This window comes from Epinephelus moara, chromosome 21 (assembly GCF_006386435.1).
Source record: "Epinephelus moara isolate mb chromosome 21, YSFRI_EMoa_1.0, whole genome shotgun sequence".
In the NCBI taxonomy this organism is placed as follows: domain Eukaryota; kingdom Metazoa; phylum Chordata; class Actinopteri; order Perciformes; family Serranidae; genus Epinephelus; species Epinephelus moara.
Genome location: NC_065526.1, coordinates 28,565,841 through 28,579,820, shown reverse-complemented (window position 1 = coordinate 28,579,820; position 13,980 = coordinate 28,565,841). Strand labels below are relative to the sequence as shown.

Genomic DNA, 13,980 nt, shown 5'->3' with positions numbered 1-13,980 from the left:
GTACATAGAAAACATAATAAATTCAAAGTTATGATGCATTTTTTTTGACTCAACTATCACACATCATATAGTGTATAGTGGACATGGCCTCACAAGGACCAGCTGAAACATTAAATGCAATTATGAATAACTCCATTAACACTACAAAGGGTGCATTTCACCAACACATTCTCACTCCATACTCGTCAAATACTGCCGCTTGCTCTACACGCCAAATTATGATGCTCTAAGTGCCCCTCAAGCATCAGTTTTAGAAGCTCAGGGATGTAAATTTTGGTTTCCTGCGATAGCAAAGGCATGACCCGCCCTACTTTCCCTCTGACTGGCTCATACTTGTTTCATTCAAGAGGGTTGAGATTGGTTAAGAATGTCAGGGTAAGCCAATCAGAAGCAGAGTAAGGTAGAGCCAGTCACACCTTCACTATTCTAAGAAACTCAAATTGGCCTCAGGGACGGCGTGTCAATTCATGCTTGTTACATGCCTTGGGTGTTTTCAAAATAAACTGCTGTTGTCAGAGGGTTCGGTTTACTTCCTTAAGTTTAGGCAACAAAAGCAAGTGGCTAGGTTTAGACAAAAAACATTATAGTTTGGTTTAAAACAAAGTACATTTGTTTTTTAACCTAATGTAACATACATGACTTAAATCACTAGGATAGTGTGCTACACATATTAGCAGTTGACTTTTGGTATCACATGGGACACAAACAGAGGTCTCTCAGGTGAAAGTCCAGAGTTTGATTTCTCATAAAGACCTTCACTCTTAAAAGATGATTGCCTCTTGCTGTATGCGCTGCTGTTAAACACCACCACCACCACCACCACCACTACCACTACTGCTAATACTACTGGTTAAAGGATACTTGTCTAAATCATTCATCTCAGTGTGCACTATACTAAAGGGCTGGCATATAATAGTGACACGCTAATGACTTTTCTCTCAACACTTGACTAACACACCCATTTCCTGCGTTTCCTTCAGTCAGCAATCTGATCCAAAATAACTCGGAGCTCATGACACAGATTTGGGTCATCAGACTGAATACATTCATGTCTGTTGAGTCCATGCATGTATTTGTTTCATTTTTGTTGTGCATGCATATCTTTGTGTGTGTGTACCTCCCACACATTTTAATCTGTTTATCTTCCGCCCACAAGATATGTGTGTGTGGATCTTCTACCTACACGTCTCAATGGGAGGTCATCCTGGGGCGTTTTTACCCAGACAGATACAACACATTCCTCTACAAGCTGCGGAAGAAAAAGACTTTATTGTCCATGCTGCTTGTGAACAGCCATTTTAGCTCCAATGGGGGTGAGTTTCCCGTTGCGCATATTTAAAAAGGACAAAGCCTCCCAGGCTGCTCATCCTCCGAGGGGAAGGTCAAAACACAGTTTGGTCCCCTGACCGACCTCTGACCCTTGTATCCCGGCGGTGACCTGTCCCAAGCGTGACATTGAGTTTTTACAGGCCTTTTAAGTTCACAGGAAGGCAGATATGCGAACCAGATGAATGGATTCAAGTCACAGTCATCCATATTTGGTAGATTACTAGAATATTTATTGGTGTCTTGTGACTTTGGGGACTCTCAGAAACATGTAGGTCAATTTTTACAGAGAAGGAAGTCTATCTATCTATCTATCTATCTATCTTGTGGGCAAAAACATGTTGAATTCCTATGAAACAAGTAAATTTAGTGACATCTTAATCACACTAAAGTTCATGTGAGGTCATTTTCACACTCAGCCAATTGGACAGGTTTTCCTGGACCTCAAGCTTTTTTTCCGCCAGAGCTTTGCTGAGGTGTGAAAGCTGCTGTAGCTCCAGAAAAACAGTCTGAAGTAGCTTCCCATGGAGTCTACACCAAATGCAAAAGCCAAGTGCTTTGCAAACTTGAAGACGAACAACATCATCATGGTGTCGCATTAGTGTCATGTTTGTCATTGGGTACATAAAAATACAGCAAGTATAAAAACGTATTATCCCAAGAACGCGCTTCACACTGAAAATACACATCTGGTGAATGCCTGCATTGTTAGAAATTCCTCCTTTGAAGGCGCTGCTGCATGATGACACGCCATTCACCACAGCCTTACGGATTTTCCTTGCTTTTATGTGGGATCAGGACTTGTGTTTACCAAAAAAAAAAAAGTGAATTCTTCAGGAATGCGAAGATGGCGCACAGTGCTGCTACCCATGTTCCTAAAGGCTTCTTGCAGTACAGATGAAGCCTGAGCATGAAAACTCCGTAAAACCTGCAGATTTAAAAGTAGCCATGTCCCACCATCATCACATTAAATGAGATGCCTATGCCTCGTTGGATAAATCCTCCAAACGTATTCACCCAACCAATCCAGCAATCCATCCGTTTCCTCATCCCATTTTCATGCTTACTGTACATCCAGCGCTCACAGTGGATTTAAATATGTGGAGCTTTAATGCAAGATAACAGCCGAAAATAGTTCAAAACAAGCTTTATCGTCACTGTAAAATCCAACTGTTTACTCCGATGCCCCCCTATCGCGCATGAGAGTGTGTGTGTTGCTTTTGGGACATCTGGAGTGTATCAGCGAGCGCATCCTGTAAATCCCGGGATTGCAGCTGTGCGTGTGTGTGACGTTGCTAACTGGGTTTCCCCCTCTCCCCCCCTGTCGAACTCTCTCCTCGTTAATCTGCTCGTTAAGGATCTAATCTGACATGTGTTTTCATTTGTGTGTAAAAGTGTGAATGTGTGTGTGTGTGTGTGTGTGTGTAAGCGTGTGTGTACGTGCGACTCACTGATGAACAGGGAATCCACAATAGGTCACGTACAGTAATTTGTCGGTTTTGTTGTGTTGGTGTGTGTGTGCACTTTAGTCTGCAATTTCTTTGTTTGTATATGCATGTATATAGAATATGTTCCAGTGTGTGTTATTTATTTTGCCTCTGTATGCATGCATGTGTGTGTTCCATATGTGAGCCAGTTGGGACGCAGAGTGTGTGGCTATAATTGTTTAGAAAAGCAAATCCAAACAATGTAGAGTTGCATAAGAGAAACAATAGCAGGATTCAGAGTTCACCCTTCCTTCCATTACACAAATATTTGCTGCTGAGAGACAAGAGTCAGCTGGTGAAAGTCAGCCAATGTTTGCACTCTATTCTAATCTAATAATGGTGGAAACCAGAAATTAAATTAATTTGTAGTCAAATTCTGAACTTTGTAAATCTGATTTTCGGCATCAAGATATATTACATGTTCAGTGATAATTGGAAAGGCATCATAAAACTTTCAAACTGCTTTGATGTGTAGTTTACCTGAAACAGTTCATCATTTATCAGAAGTATTTTTAGTTTTTTGTGTCATCGATACTTCCCCAGCTGGCACCAGACATCAATATGACTTTGACATTGGAGTCTTAAATCAGATGTTACATTCTGGTTGAAATGAAAACCAGGTTGTTTATATTTTAAATATCTAACATTGTTTACATAGTGACATTTTGTTTTGGGTTTTGTACTCCATACGTCAAGACGACACAGATAGCATAATTTAAAACCGACAAAATTTCAACATCATCTGTCGTCAGTATTTCACATCAAACTGACATTGGCATTAGACGTTGTCCTGACGTAGAATTTTGGTCACCCAACGCTACAACCTGAATTCAACTAAAGCTGGATCAATCGGACTACAACCTCGTAAAATTCATCAAAAGTAACTGTTACTAGTTTTGCATAAATAACTGACAGTTAAACCAAACCTGGATGACAGTCTTCCTCCATCCATCCATCCATCCATCTAGTTGTAGCTTAACTTTGCTAGCTAGAGATTGCTAATTTTACATCAAGAACACTTCAGGCCTCACATTTTTGGTTCAGGCTCTGTTCAACATTCAGATGAAGCCAGCAGCTATCTTCTTCAACCAAAAAGTTCTGAAAATCCACATTATGCTACCAAAAACAGACAAAGTTAGTGACTATCTGGTGCACACAGTGGAGCATCTAACAGCTAAAGATGCATTTAGTTTCCTCAGAAGTTGATAGAGACCAATACAGAGTCAGCCTAAAGGAGAGCAGCCTTGATATTGGACTTCCATTCAGTAGAAGTTGCCATAAAACCCAACTTGATATGAATGCTAAGCTTCAGTTACTACTTTACCTTTACTAAGTAGCTTTAGTAGCTTTTCTCAAGTGAATTCTTACATCAGTAATGTTTCAAACAGTCTTTGCTGATAATGTGGTTCAAATATAAACCACTGAAACAGCAGCTGCAGATACAATTTGTTCAGCCATCATTTTCTGTGTAGTTTTTATTAAACACAGCCGAGAGTTGAGGTTGAACGAAGCGAAAAGTTCACCATTATTAATCCAAATGGAGGAGAGGGAGAGGGCGAGCGGAGGGGAAAAATGAGACGAAAACATGACGAGTGCACACGGAGTTCAGAGCAAGAGAGAGGAGAGTGTGAGGACAGAGAGGGAGAGAAAGTGATGGTGCAGGAGGTGACGGGATGAAAAAAGCGACAGAACAGCCTGAGGGTGCAGGAGGAAGAGAGACAGCGAGAGGTCTGTCACTGAGGTCAGGATGAGACTGACCATGCCAACCAGCCTGCAGCCCTCTATCTCTGAGTCTGTCTGTACCCTTCTCCTCCCTCTCCACCCCTCTCTTTCCTCTTCATCTTCCAGCTTTTGTTTTTTGTTCTCTCGTTCCTTTAATATTTCAAGCTCTGTGTGGATCACACAGAACAACCAGGAGGGGTTTAATGATTAAACCGATGTCCTCTGTTTGAGTACTTTAAGCTCAGCAGGAGGGACTCCCAGACTGAGACCCAATTGCAGCGTGGGGAATGTAGTAATTTTGGAAAGCAAAGATGGCATGATGAAAGGGATATTGATCTGTAGATCTGTTGGTCTGTGTTCTTTTATCTATTTAAACCCTGTGAATATTTTCATCTCTCCAGCACAAATTGGCAATACCTCTATTTTTAATTTTTAAATCACTGTGGAACCAAAAAGAACTAAAAGGCTAATCATGTTTTTGTGAATATTTTCTGTACAATACAGATGGAAAAAATGGGAATGATATTACATAAGACAGGACAATTGCTTATTCAGACTACAAACAAGAAAATAAAAAAAATATCCATCTGTCATTGACCTAATTCTCACGGCTGTTTTCTACTTCAAAGTGACAAATACAAGGAACACATCGCTGCAAAACACAGAACAAACAACTAAATTATTTTTAAAGGCTCACGCCTTAAGTTTCTTTGGGAGCGAGCCACAGGCTAACCGATCTGTGACAGCAGCACATTTAGTCTCCTGTTTTGTGTGGCGGCTGTGGAACTGAAAAATACAACCATCTGGGAGGGACGCTTTTATTTTCTTTGAATCTGGCAAAGTCAGACTAAATGCTGAGCAAAGGACCGCTGGTGGAATAATGCCTCAGTGTAAAGCCACATAAAGGCTGAGATTCATCAGAATATTTGTGCTGCAGTATAAACACAAGACTAAACAACTGACGGCAGAGTTGCTTGCATGCACTTTCACAAGAAGAGGTCATCAAGAATGTTGTGGGAATTAAAGTTTATCCAATTGTACGTCCATTCATTCTATTCCTATCCTTCCAGCCATCTGATGATTCATACATCTGTCCTGCTACTCCTCCATCTATCACTCAACAACACATCCATTCCTCATTTGTTCGCCCATCAGTCTCTTTGAGTCCGCCCTCTATTCGGCCATCATTCTACCCATCATCCAAAAATTCACCCAATCATTCATCCATTATCATGCAACAATTCGCTCATTGCGCAGTCCTTCCAGCCATCTCTTGATTCATTTATATGTCCCACCATAGCTCCATTAATCATCTAGCAATCCATCCATCCTGGGGTTCATCCATTCATCATCCATCCAATTTATTCATCTATTGCCCAGCAATAAAATTCATTCAGCGATATATCCATTCACCCCAAAATCTTTCCATCCATGATCCAATTATCGATTTCATCCTTCGTCCAGCAATTCATCCAGTCATCCATCTGTTTGTCGTTTCATCAGTTCATCCATCCATCCATCTATTCCACCATCCTTCTAGGCATCTGTTGATTCATTCATCTGTCCTGCCATTCTTCCATCTATCATCCACAATAAGTCCTGCCTTCCATCCACCTACCTGTCTTTGTATTCATCCATCCACCTGTTATCGTCCAACAATCTATTCATCCATCATTTTACCATACCGTAACTGAAGTGCTGCATATTTCAAATACTTCAACAATGCTTGATTTGTTCATGATCAGCCAAGTGAGATCAACTCTGAAGAAGTAATTGAAAAAGAAAATTCACGACTGACTTTGTAAACGACACACACATACACACACAGACCCACGCAAATGCCTTCCAAGTATGTGTTTCCATTCATGTGACAACTCCAGGCTGTTGGATGTCGGTCCTGTGACTGCGACTTTGCTTGAGGACACCTTTTTTTCTGACTAATTGTGGACTTTGACCCTCTAACCAGGACATGTACTAAGGAACAACTGTGCCTTTCATTGCAATGTATAGTCTCCCTCTATTTCTCTGAGGGTCAGGGTGCAGCAAATATAAAATGTGCTTCTGGGAGGAGAGGGCCTAAAGACAAAATGCTCCCTAAGAAACTCCTTTTACGCAGGATTTAGCGTCATGGGATGGTTAAGACATTGCAGTTCTTCTGTGATGAAGTGTTGTAATGTCTTTGCTGTACCCACTTATATATCATAGTGGTGCAGTTGGATTGAGATCTGGTGACTGTAAAGGCCATAACATATGATTCACATCATTTTCATACACATGAAAACATTCAGTAACCCCCTGGACCAGTATGAACCCACAAATCCAAGATGCAACATCAAAGGCCGCCACGTACAAAGTGTAAGTGACAGAAAGTTAGGTCGTTTTGTGTGTGTGTTATGTGTGTGTGGTGTATGTGTGAGGTGAGGACTGTGCCAGTACAGCCTCATGTAGGAGGAAACAGTTCAGCCAACTCCTAAAAAGATGTCCCAAATTATCTCGCCACCGACGCATGTTCCTTACCCATGCCTCTGCTCTATTTTACCGCACTCCACAGGGATTCACTTTGTCGGCCACGCTATTTCAGACGTGGACGGGAGACAAGACTTGTTCTGGTGCCGCTCCAGATTGGCTACGGAGGCAGAGCCGATGAGATCTTGGTGTGTCTGAACAAAAGTGTTACTGGTTCTCGTCTAAACCAACGTCTGTTCACTGAGCGCAGATTGTGTCACTTGAGAGTTTGTGGAAGTAAAAGGTCGGCGTTGGAACTATCACCCAGACTGTCTGTTTTACAGAAGCTTCTGAGGGCCTTGTGAACCGAAAACGAATCCATTTAACCTCAAAGTTCATCCTCAAAGATGCTAACAGTATTTTTTTTAAAATTTCAGCAAATTTATGATCCAGCACATTTGTGTTATTTCTCTATCTTTTAAATATTGTTATTTTTTATGATATGGTGACAACTGCTGAATCATCTAATTTTAGTACAAACGTTTCCTCCTTCATAATCACACTTGTAGTAAACATTTCCCGGCTGAAAAATATGTATTTTTAAAAACACTGTAATTAGGGATCATAATTACAAACCCTGGGTCATGAGGGTGCACGGGGGAGATATTTTGTCACACAGATGTCGGAAATGCAGCCTGTCTTTGGTTGTGGACGCCAGTGCCATGGCTTCTTTGTTTGGCTGGTTACTGCAGACATGTTTCACAGCACTGGAACGTGTTTGTTCCATTTTGGTCCAGTAATTTAATTATGAGACTGGGAGAAATGGGCAAGCAGTGACAGGCTATCTGATGAGGGAGGAGGGGGGAGTGTCATTCCAACAATAAATTTCAAACAGGGGAGGATATTCTTTCATTAAAGCTGTAGGATAGTAGAGTACTATTGAAACTGTCCAGTAAGTTAAGGGCCGCTGGCTTGATTTCCCTAAAGACATTGAAGCCCGACAAGCTCATTTACTTTGAGGGTTAATGGATGAGAGCAAAGCTAAACTCAGTACATATTTAGATTATATCGATTCATATATTAATATCGATCTAGAGCTGAAACAATTAGCTGGTTAATTTACAAGTATTCAACACAAATTTTGAAGAGTCATTCATGTTATTGGGCAAAAAAGGGAAAATATACCAAGCATTCACTGGTTCTTCTCAAATATGTGGATTTGCTGCTTTTATTCTGATTGTAAATTAAATGTGTTTGGGTTTTGGCTGTTGGTTGTAAAAAAAAATAGCGATCTGAAGATGTCACCTTGTGCTGTGGAAAATTGTGATGGTCATTTTTCACTTTATTCTGACATTTATATCTAATCCTACATGTTTCACCACTGTGCAAAATAACCTAAAGTTTTCTTGTTGATAAGACCTTAAAATTTGGTTTGTGAGCTTTACTTAAACCTACTGAACCTCACACAATACATAACAGGCTGCAACCAGTGACTATTATCAATCAGTGTCACGAGTCTTTGTGTGTGTCTTTGTGGCAAAATATAGTCCTGGTGACACCAATCAAAGAGGCCATTTTGAGTATTTTACTAGGTGTTTACATGTCTGTGGACAGGTTTTGTCAACATGGTAACGACACAACTGTGCAACATCGAGTCAGAAAGGTTTGCAGTTGAGATTAAAATAAAGGTTGAGTTTGTAGATGGATGTGGTCCAAGCAAGAGGGTCCGAAGTAGGGGAGTAGGAAATAGGGAAAAGGCCATAGCCCCTGCTCCCAAAATGTTTTTACGGTCCTGGCTTGCATTCATTTTAAGTCAGGAATGGCTGTATCATCATCAGTTTTCATTACTGATTAATATATCGATTACTTTCTCAATTATTTGAAGAATAGTTTGGCTTGGCTTGTGTCAAAGGAAATCTCAGAATAGATATCAACATCTTACAAAGTGACATCTTCAAAGGTCTTGTTTTGTCCAAGCAGCAGTACAAAACCCCAAAACATTCAGGTTACAATGATATAAAACAGAGAAACACACACAAAAAACTCACACTGGAGAAGCTAGAACCAGATATTTTTTTGACATGTTGGCTTAACAAACAATTAATTGACTAATTGAAGATTAATTTTCTTTTGACTGACTAATCAATTCATTGAGGAGTAGTAGTTCCAGCTCTACTGTAGACCTGAAGAACAAATTCCCAGTTCTGTTACTCCTCTGAGCAGAAATATTAGAGGTCAAGGGTCAGATCTGGAGGGATTCAGAATCTTCAGTGTCTCCGTATTGAGGGCCAGTCTACCAGCAGATGTCAATTTACAACCTCTGAGACTTCAGTGTCATGGTAAAACATCATATTCTGTTCCTGATTCCAATCATGCCTTCACTGACTGGAGTATCACATTTCAGAGTTGAGCACAGTAACATCAAACACAGAAATAAAACTCTTAAATATCATCTCAAGAAATGTTAAAGTGGGACTGCGGTCTCGCCAAAGGCTTAAGGCCCCCCCACCCTCAATGGGCATATTTCGAACACTTGACTCGTTCCCAAAAACAACACTGCTCCTGCCAAGTCAGAGAGCTATGAGCTGCACCCCATCATCATCCAACATAAACTCACACAGCAAATAATGAAACCAGTCGAGCAAAACGGAGGCCCCTAAGAAAACAGCCAAATGACATGTTAAGGTGGCTGCAGGGTGGCCGGGCTGTTGAACGGTCACCGGTTTGAATCCTGTTGCAGTCAAGACGTGTCAGTCTTAATGTGGAAATGTGTCTCTTGACCGCACGCTTAGCAAGAAGTGGAATCAGGCGCGTGCAGCCAGAGTCAACAGTCCTATCAGATAGAGAAAGAGTATTCTGACAAAGAGCCTCTTCAGATGCGTAAAGAGATCAATTTACACGTGCTATGCCTCCTGTCAGATGTAAAAAGCCTATCTGCTCTCCCACTGAATATGAACATATCACTAAAATGTTTAAGCACATGTTAAACCCTGATTAAACTGTAATATTTAACTTTACAGCTGCCGTATTCCAGCACATTAACCTAAGGAAAAATAATTTAAACAGACAATAATACTCTGTTGGTGGTGAACTACACTGCCAACCACTTGCTAAAATTTTACTACCAAGATTTATTGCATTTCATTAAGTAGTTAAACTGCATTATTACATACTTATACTGCTCCCTGGGTAACCACACAAAATAAGGTCACTGCTCAGTGAGGTTTTCCTGAGGAAAGCTTTCCTGAACTTACAACGCCGCGGAAGGTGTGTAATCCCCTGCAAAACACACAATATCCACTATCTGTTCAGAGTGGTTCTAATGTCCTCGTGGTTTATTAGTCCCTCGGTGGTGAAACATGATCCAATAGTACTGGAGGACCCCATCTGTGAGACGGCGCTGGACAGCCGGCCATGATTTACACAGGAGCCGTTTATGGAGCTTTTAAAAAAGACAGAGGAGTCGACATAAAAACTGGCTTATTTATGGAAGAGAGCAACACATGGGCTGTTGTGTGGACGCACACAATCGAGTGTGTGTCTCTGGGTCACAGAGACGACATAAAGGGTGTGTGTGTGTGTGTGCTTGTTTACAGGTTTGGTAGAGTAATGCTCAGGAAAGCACAATCAGATGTGTGCAGGAATGATTTGTGATGCATGTTGGAGTGTCTGTGTGGAAAACACATATTGTGTAAGAAAGTTTTTAACCAAAGCTACGCGTTGTCTGGCCAGTGCAGAGCCGTATGAGCCAGTGATGGGAAACAGGACTACATCAAGGTTTGCTTTCATTATCGATTCTTGTGACAATTCTTTTCTCAATCAATTAATAAATAATTTCTCTATAAAATGTGAACAAAAATGTTGTTTACAAAGTTTCCCAAGCCTGATGTGACATCATCAAACCACTTGTTGTGTTTGACCAACAATCTCAAAACCAAAGATAGTAACCTTACTATCACTGGAGTCAAAGAAAAGCTGTAAATCTTAATATCTGACAAGCTGGAACCGGAATAGGTGTAGATTTCTGGGGGTAGCTGAGAACATGTTTGTCATCCACAATAAACACAAGAAATGAGCAGAGGACTTCTGACAAAATTAAAGACATTTACACCATATATTGATGCAGAAAAGAAAATTAAGTGTTGATGCTTAATATTTTCTCGCAGAGGACATATGCGTCCATACTTATGCCCTTAGAAATTGGTGAATGTTTGACATTTTTGCCTCAAAAAATGACAACAAACAATTACCTGATTATGAATATTGTTACAAATTGATTTTCTGGTGATCAATTAATATAATTGTCAGTATAAAGGTGAAAGAACAGGCACAAGGTGAGAAAACATTACTGCAGACAAAACATCAGCTCGTGATTGTGTCTTTCCAACGTCCTCAAACTTCCAAAAACCTGACAGCAGCACTTCCAACAATTTGTAAAATTAAATTAGATCCTCGATGTTCTCTTCCTGCAAACAAAAGAGCCCTGCAAACTCTATTCCTCCTCCAAATACAAACAGGTAGACTCTGCCACCAAATGAAAAGTAAACACCATTTCTCTTTTCCTGCATTGAGCAAACTGAACTCCATCAATAAAAAGCCGCTGCACACAGAGTTTCATTGGGTTTACTCTCCTCTAAGTTCCTGCCAAAAACCCACGCAGAGACAAAAGCCATAAGACATCCTCCCTCCTTATCAAGTATGAATTACTAAACCCATCAAACACTATTTCCCCTTAAGTAATTTCCAGTAGCCTCAGTGCCATATCTCATCCTTGTACCTCCAGCTCCCTGAGAGCAGATTTAACTCCTTGGCCAATAGGTGGCAGAGTTTCACACTGTATCCAGGCAGGATTGAGGAGAGAGCAAAAAGAGGGTGTGAGAAGAGAGGGAGAGTGAGGAGTGAAATCTTACTTGCACTCTCTGTCCTCCAGATCAAAATGCGGATTGAAGTTGATGAGGATCTTCTGGCCGGGCTCGGGGGCTGTTATCACCCACACGCACTGCTGGGAGGGCGGGTAGGCTCCGGGATAGCCCGGGGAGGTCAGGTAGTCCGCCGTGTGTATCTCTATATTCCCCCCGCATTTATCTGCGCCGCAAGAGAAGGCAGAAAGTTGTTTAGACAGTGGAGAGAAATGGACTTTTTGGGCACTGAGCACTCAGATGTTGACTGATGGCACATTTTAGTGTAAAGAATTAAAGTGCAGCAGTGAGGATGCTAAGACCTCCAGCTGGGGACCATCATAAATCCTAATATCCACCAGTAGATTAAAAAAAATGTTGACTGGAAAGCACAGATTTCTGCGCCTCCATACATCGTGACTATAAATTCACATCCTTACATCAGCCTCAGAGAGGTGATAAACTCCCCGCTTACACTGTGTCATAAAAGGTGTGGTATAAAGTCAGGTGCCTGCCATAAGGTGTGATTACGCACATGAAGGTGAGGTGGGCTGGCTGGCTGCTGCTTCTCTCGCAAACAGGCAGCCTGATTAAATTTAATTTTCTCAATGAATGATTTATGAAATTGCTTGTAGCCTGTGTCAAGCTTCAGTGGCAACGCGCGCAAAAGCTCCAAAAATGCGTCTTTGGCTGGCTGAAGCGCGAACAGACCTTCACATGAAATGCGTAATATTCCCATTATAATAAGGAAATCTTAACATTAGGACTACTTGTGTGTCTGTGATAGTAAATTGTCAGGTAGTTGTAATTGTGAGTAGTTTGTGCATCTTTTGGTATTGAGAAAAACTCCAGTCAAAATCCGGTTTTGGTGTATTTTGCATATTAATGTCATCTATCAGGGTAATTACAGTACACACGGTATTAGCATGGCATTAACTGAACTCCTGCTGACGTGCTCTCGCAGGGATACCCGAGGCATAACAGGTGAGAGGCAACAATGGTGCAAAAATGATGCAAAATGGATCAATGTTCAGCCAAGCTGCCTGTTGTCAAGCCACATGTATTCATACAAGCAGTCAACACCTACCAGTCTGAGTCAACGAAGCAACCAAGATGACTTGGGTGAAAAGGAACAATAGCAATCCACTAGGCATCCTCAGATTGTACAACACAGACATACTGTGAAATAAAATAAAGACAAACGGAAGGCAGGGGGGAAGGTCCAGGTGGGGGGTTACGTCCAAAAGAGAAAATTAAGCGAAGATTGTCTCAAAGTAAGAGATCTGGTTGTTGTAGGGTCCCCAGCATCCTGCGAGCCTCAGCACCAGATCCCCGCGTCTGTCGGGGAACAAGTTGCCATCTCCTGGAAAAAGGAAAAAATAATCCAAAAGCAGAAAACAAGACGAGGAATCAAGAGGAAAAATCCGCTCGCCAGAAGTGGCAGCTGTGCGCCCTCGATTCTGTATCAAACCTCTCACTTGTGATACCAAACAGGATCGATACACGTACTTCCAAGAGGAAAAAATTCAAAAAAAAGGAGAAATCAGTAGTTAGGGTATTCAGTGAAAACCAACCGCGGGGAACATCGGAGCGCTGCTCTCCAGATCTTTACTCCTTATTTCAGTTCAGCTCTTCTTTATCCGCCTCTCTCCGCTCGCAGCGACTGACTGACCGTCACAGCAGAAATGTCAGGAATACGAGGCGAGCCGTGAAAGTAACAGCGGAATTTCCACTCCCCAAATTCCTGCTGCCAGACGCCACTGCGCGCAACCCAGCAGCGACCAACCGACCGCTACAAGGGGGCTGGAGCAAAACTGACACCGGTGCGCCCTCTGTGCGCTCCCGACGCATGCGAGCAAGAGAACTGCGCACGCAAACTGCTGCCGGCGTGTGAGTCTGGTACAAGGTGTGGGCAGTGTCCACCGAGCAGGCGAGTCCACATCGGAGCTTTGTCAAAACGATGAGGGAAGGATGCAGGAAAGGATGCGTTCGTTCCTTCTTGGCTGATCATTTGATAGTTTGTCCCACTGACCGAATATGTTCATCAGTCGGATCACACATCGGGTTTTGGTTGGTTTGATGATGCAATGACCAAAATATTC

At 41.8% G+C, this 13,980-nt stretch overlaps 1 protein-coding gene across 2 annotated transcripts in view; it reads right to left on the bottom strand.

Annotated features, from left to right (window-relative positions):
- The window catches only part of LOC126382521 (neuropilin-1a-like), a 98,628-nt gene extending 84,938 nt beyond the window's left edge, over positions 1-13,690 (bottom strand). Inside the window, exons 1-3 of one of the 2 annotated variants that reach the window (XM_050032429.1) lie at positions 13,453-13,690; positions 12,966-13,241; positions 11,891-12,065 (exon numbers count right to left, since the gene is read on the bottom strand). In XM_050032429.1, coding sequence (XP_049888386.1) covers positions 11,891-12,065; positions 12,966-13,056 — 266 coding nt within the window. In that variant the 5' untranslated portion in view covers positions 13,057-13,241; positions 13,453-13,690. Of the gene's footprint in view, positions 1-11,890; positions 12,066-12,965 lie in introns of both variants that reach the window. The other variant, XM_050032428.1, reaches the window with a different exon arrangement.
- Positions 13,691-13,980: the final 290 nt, after the last annotated feature.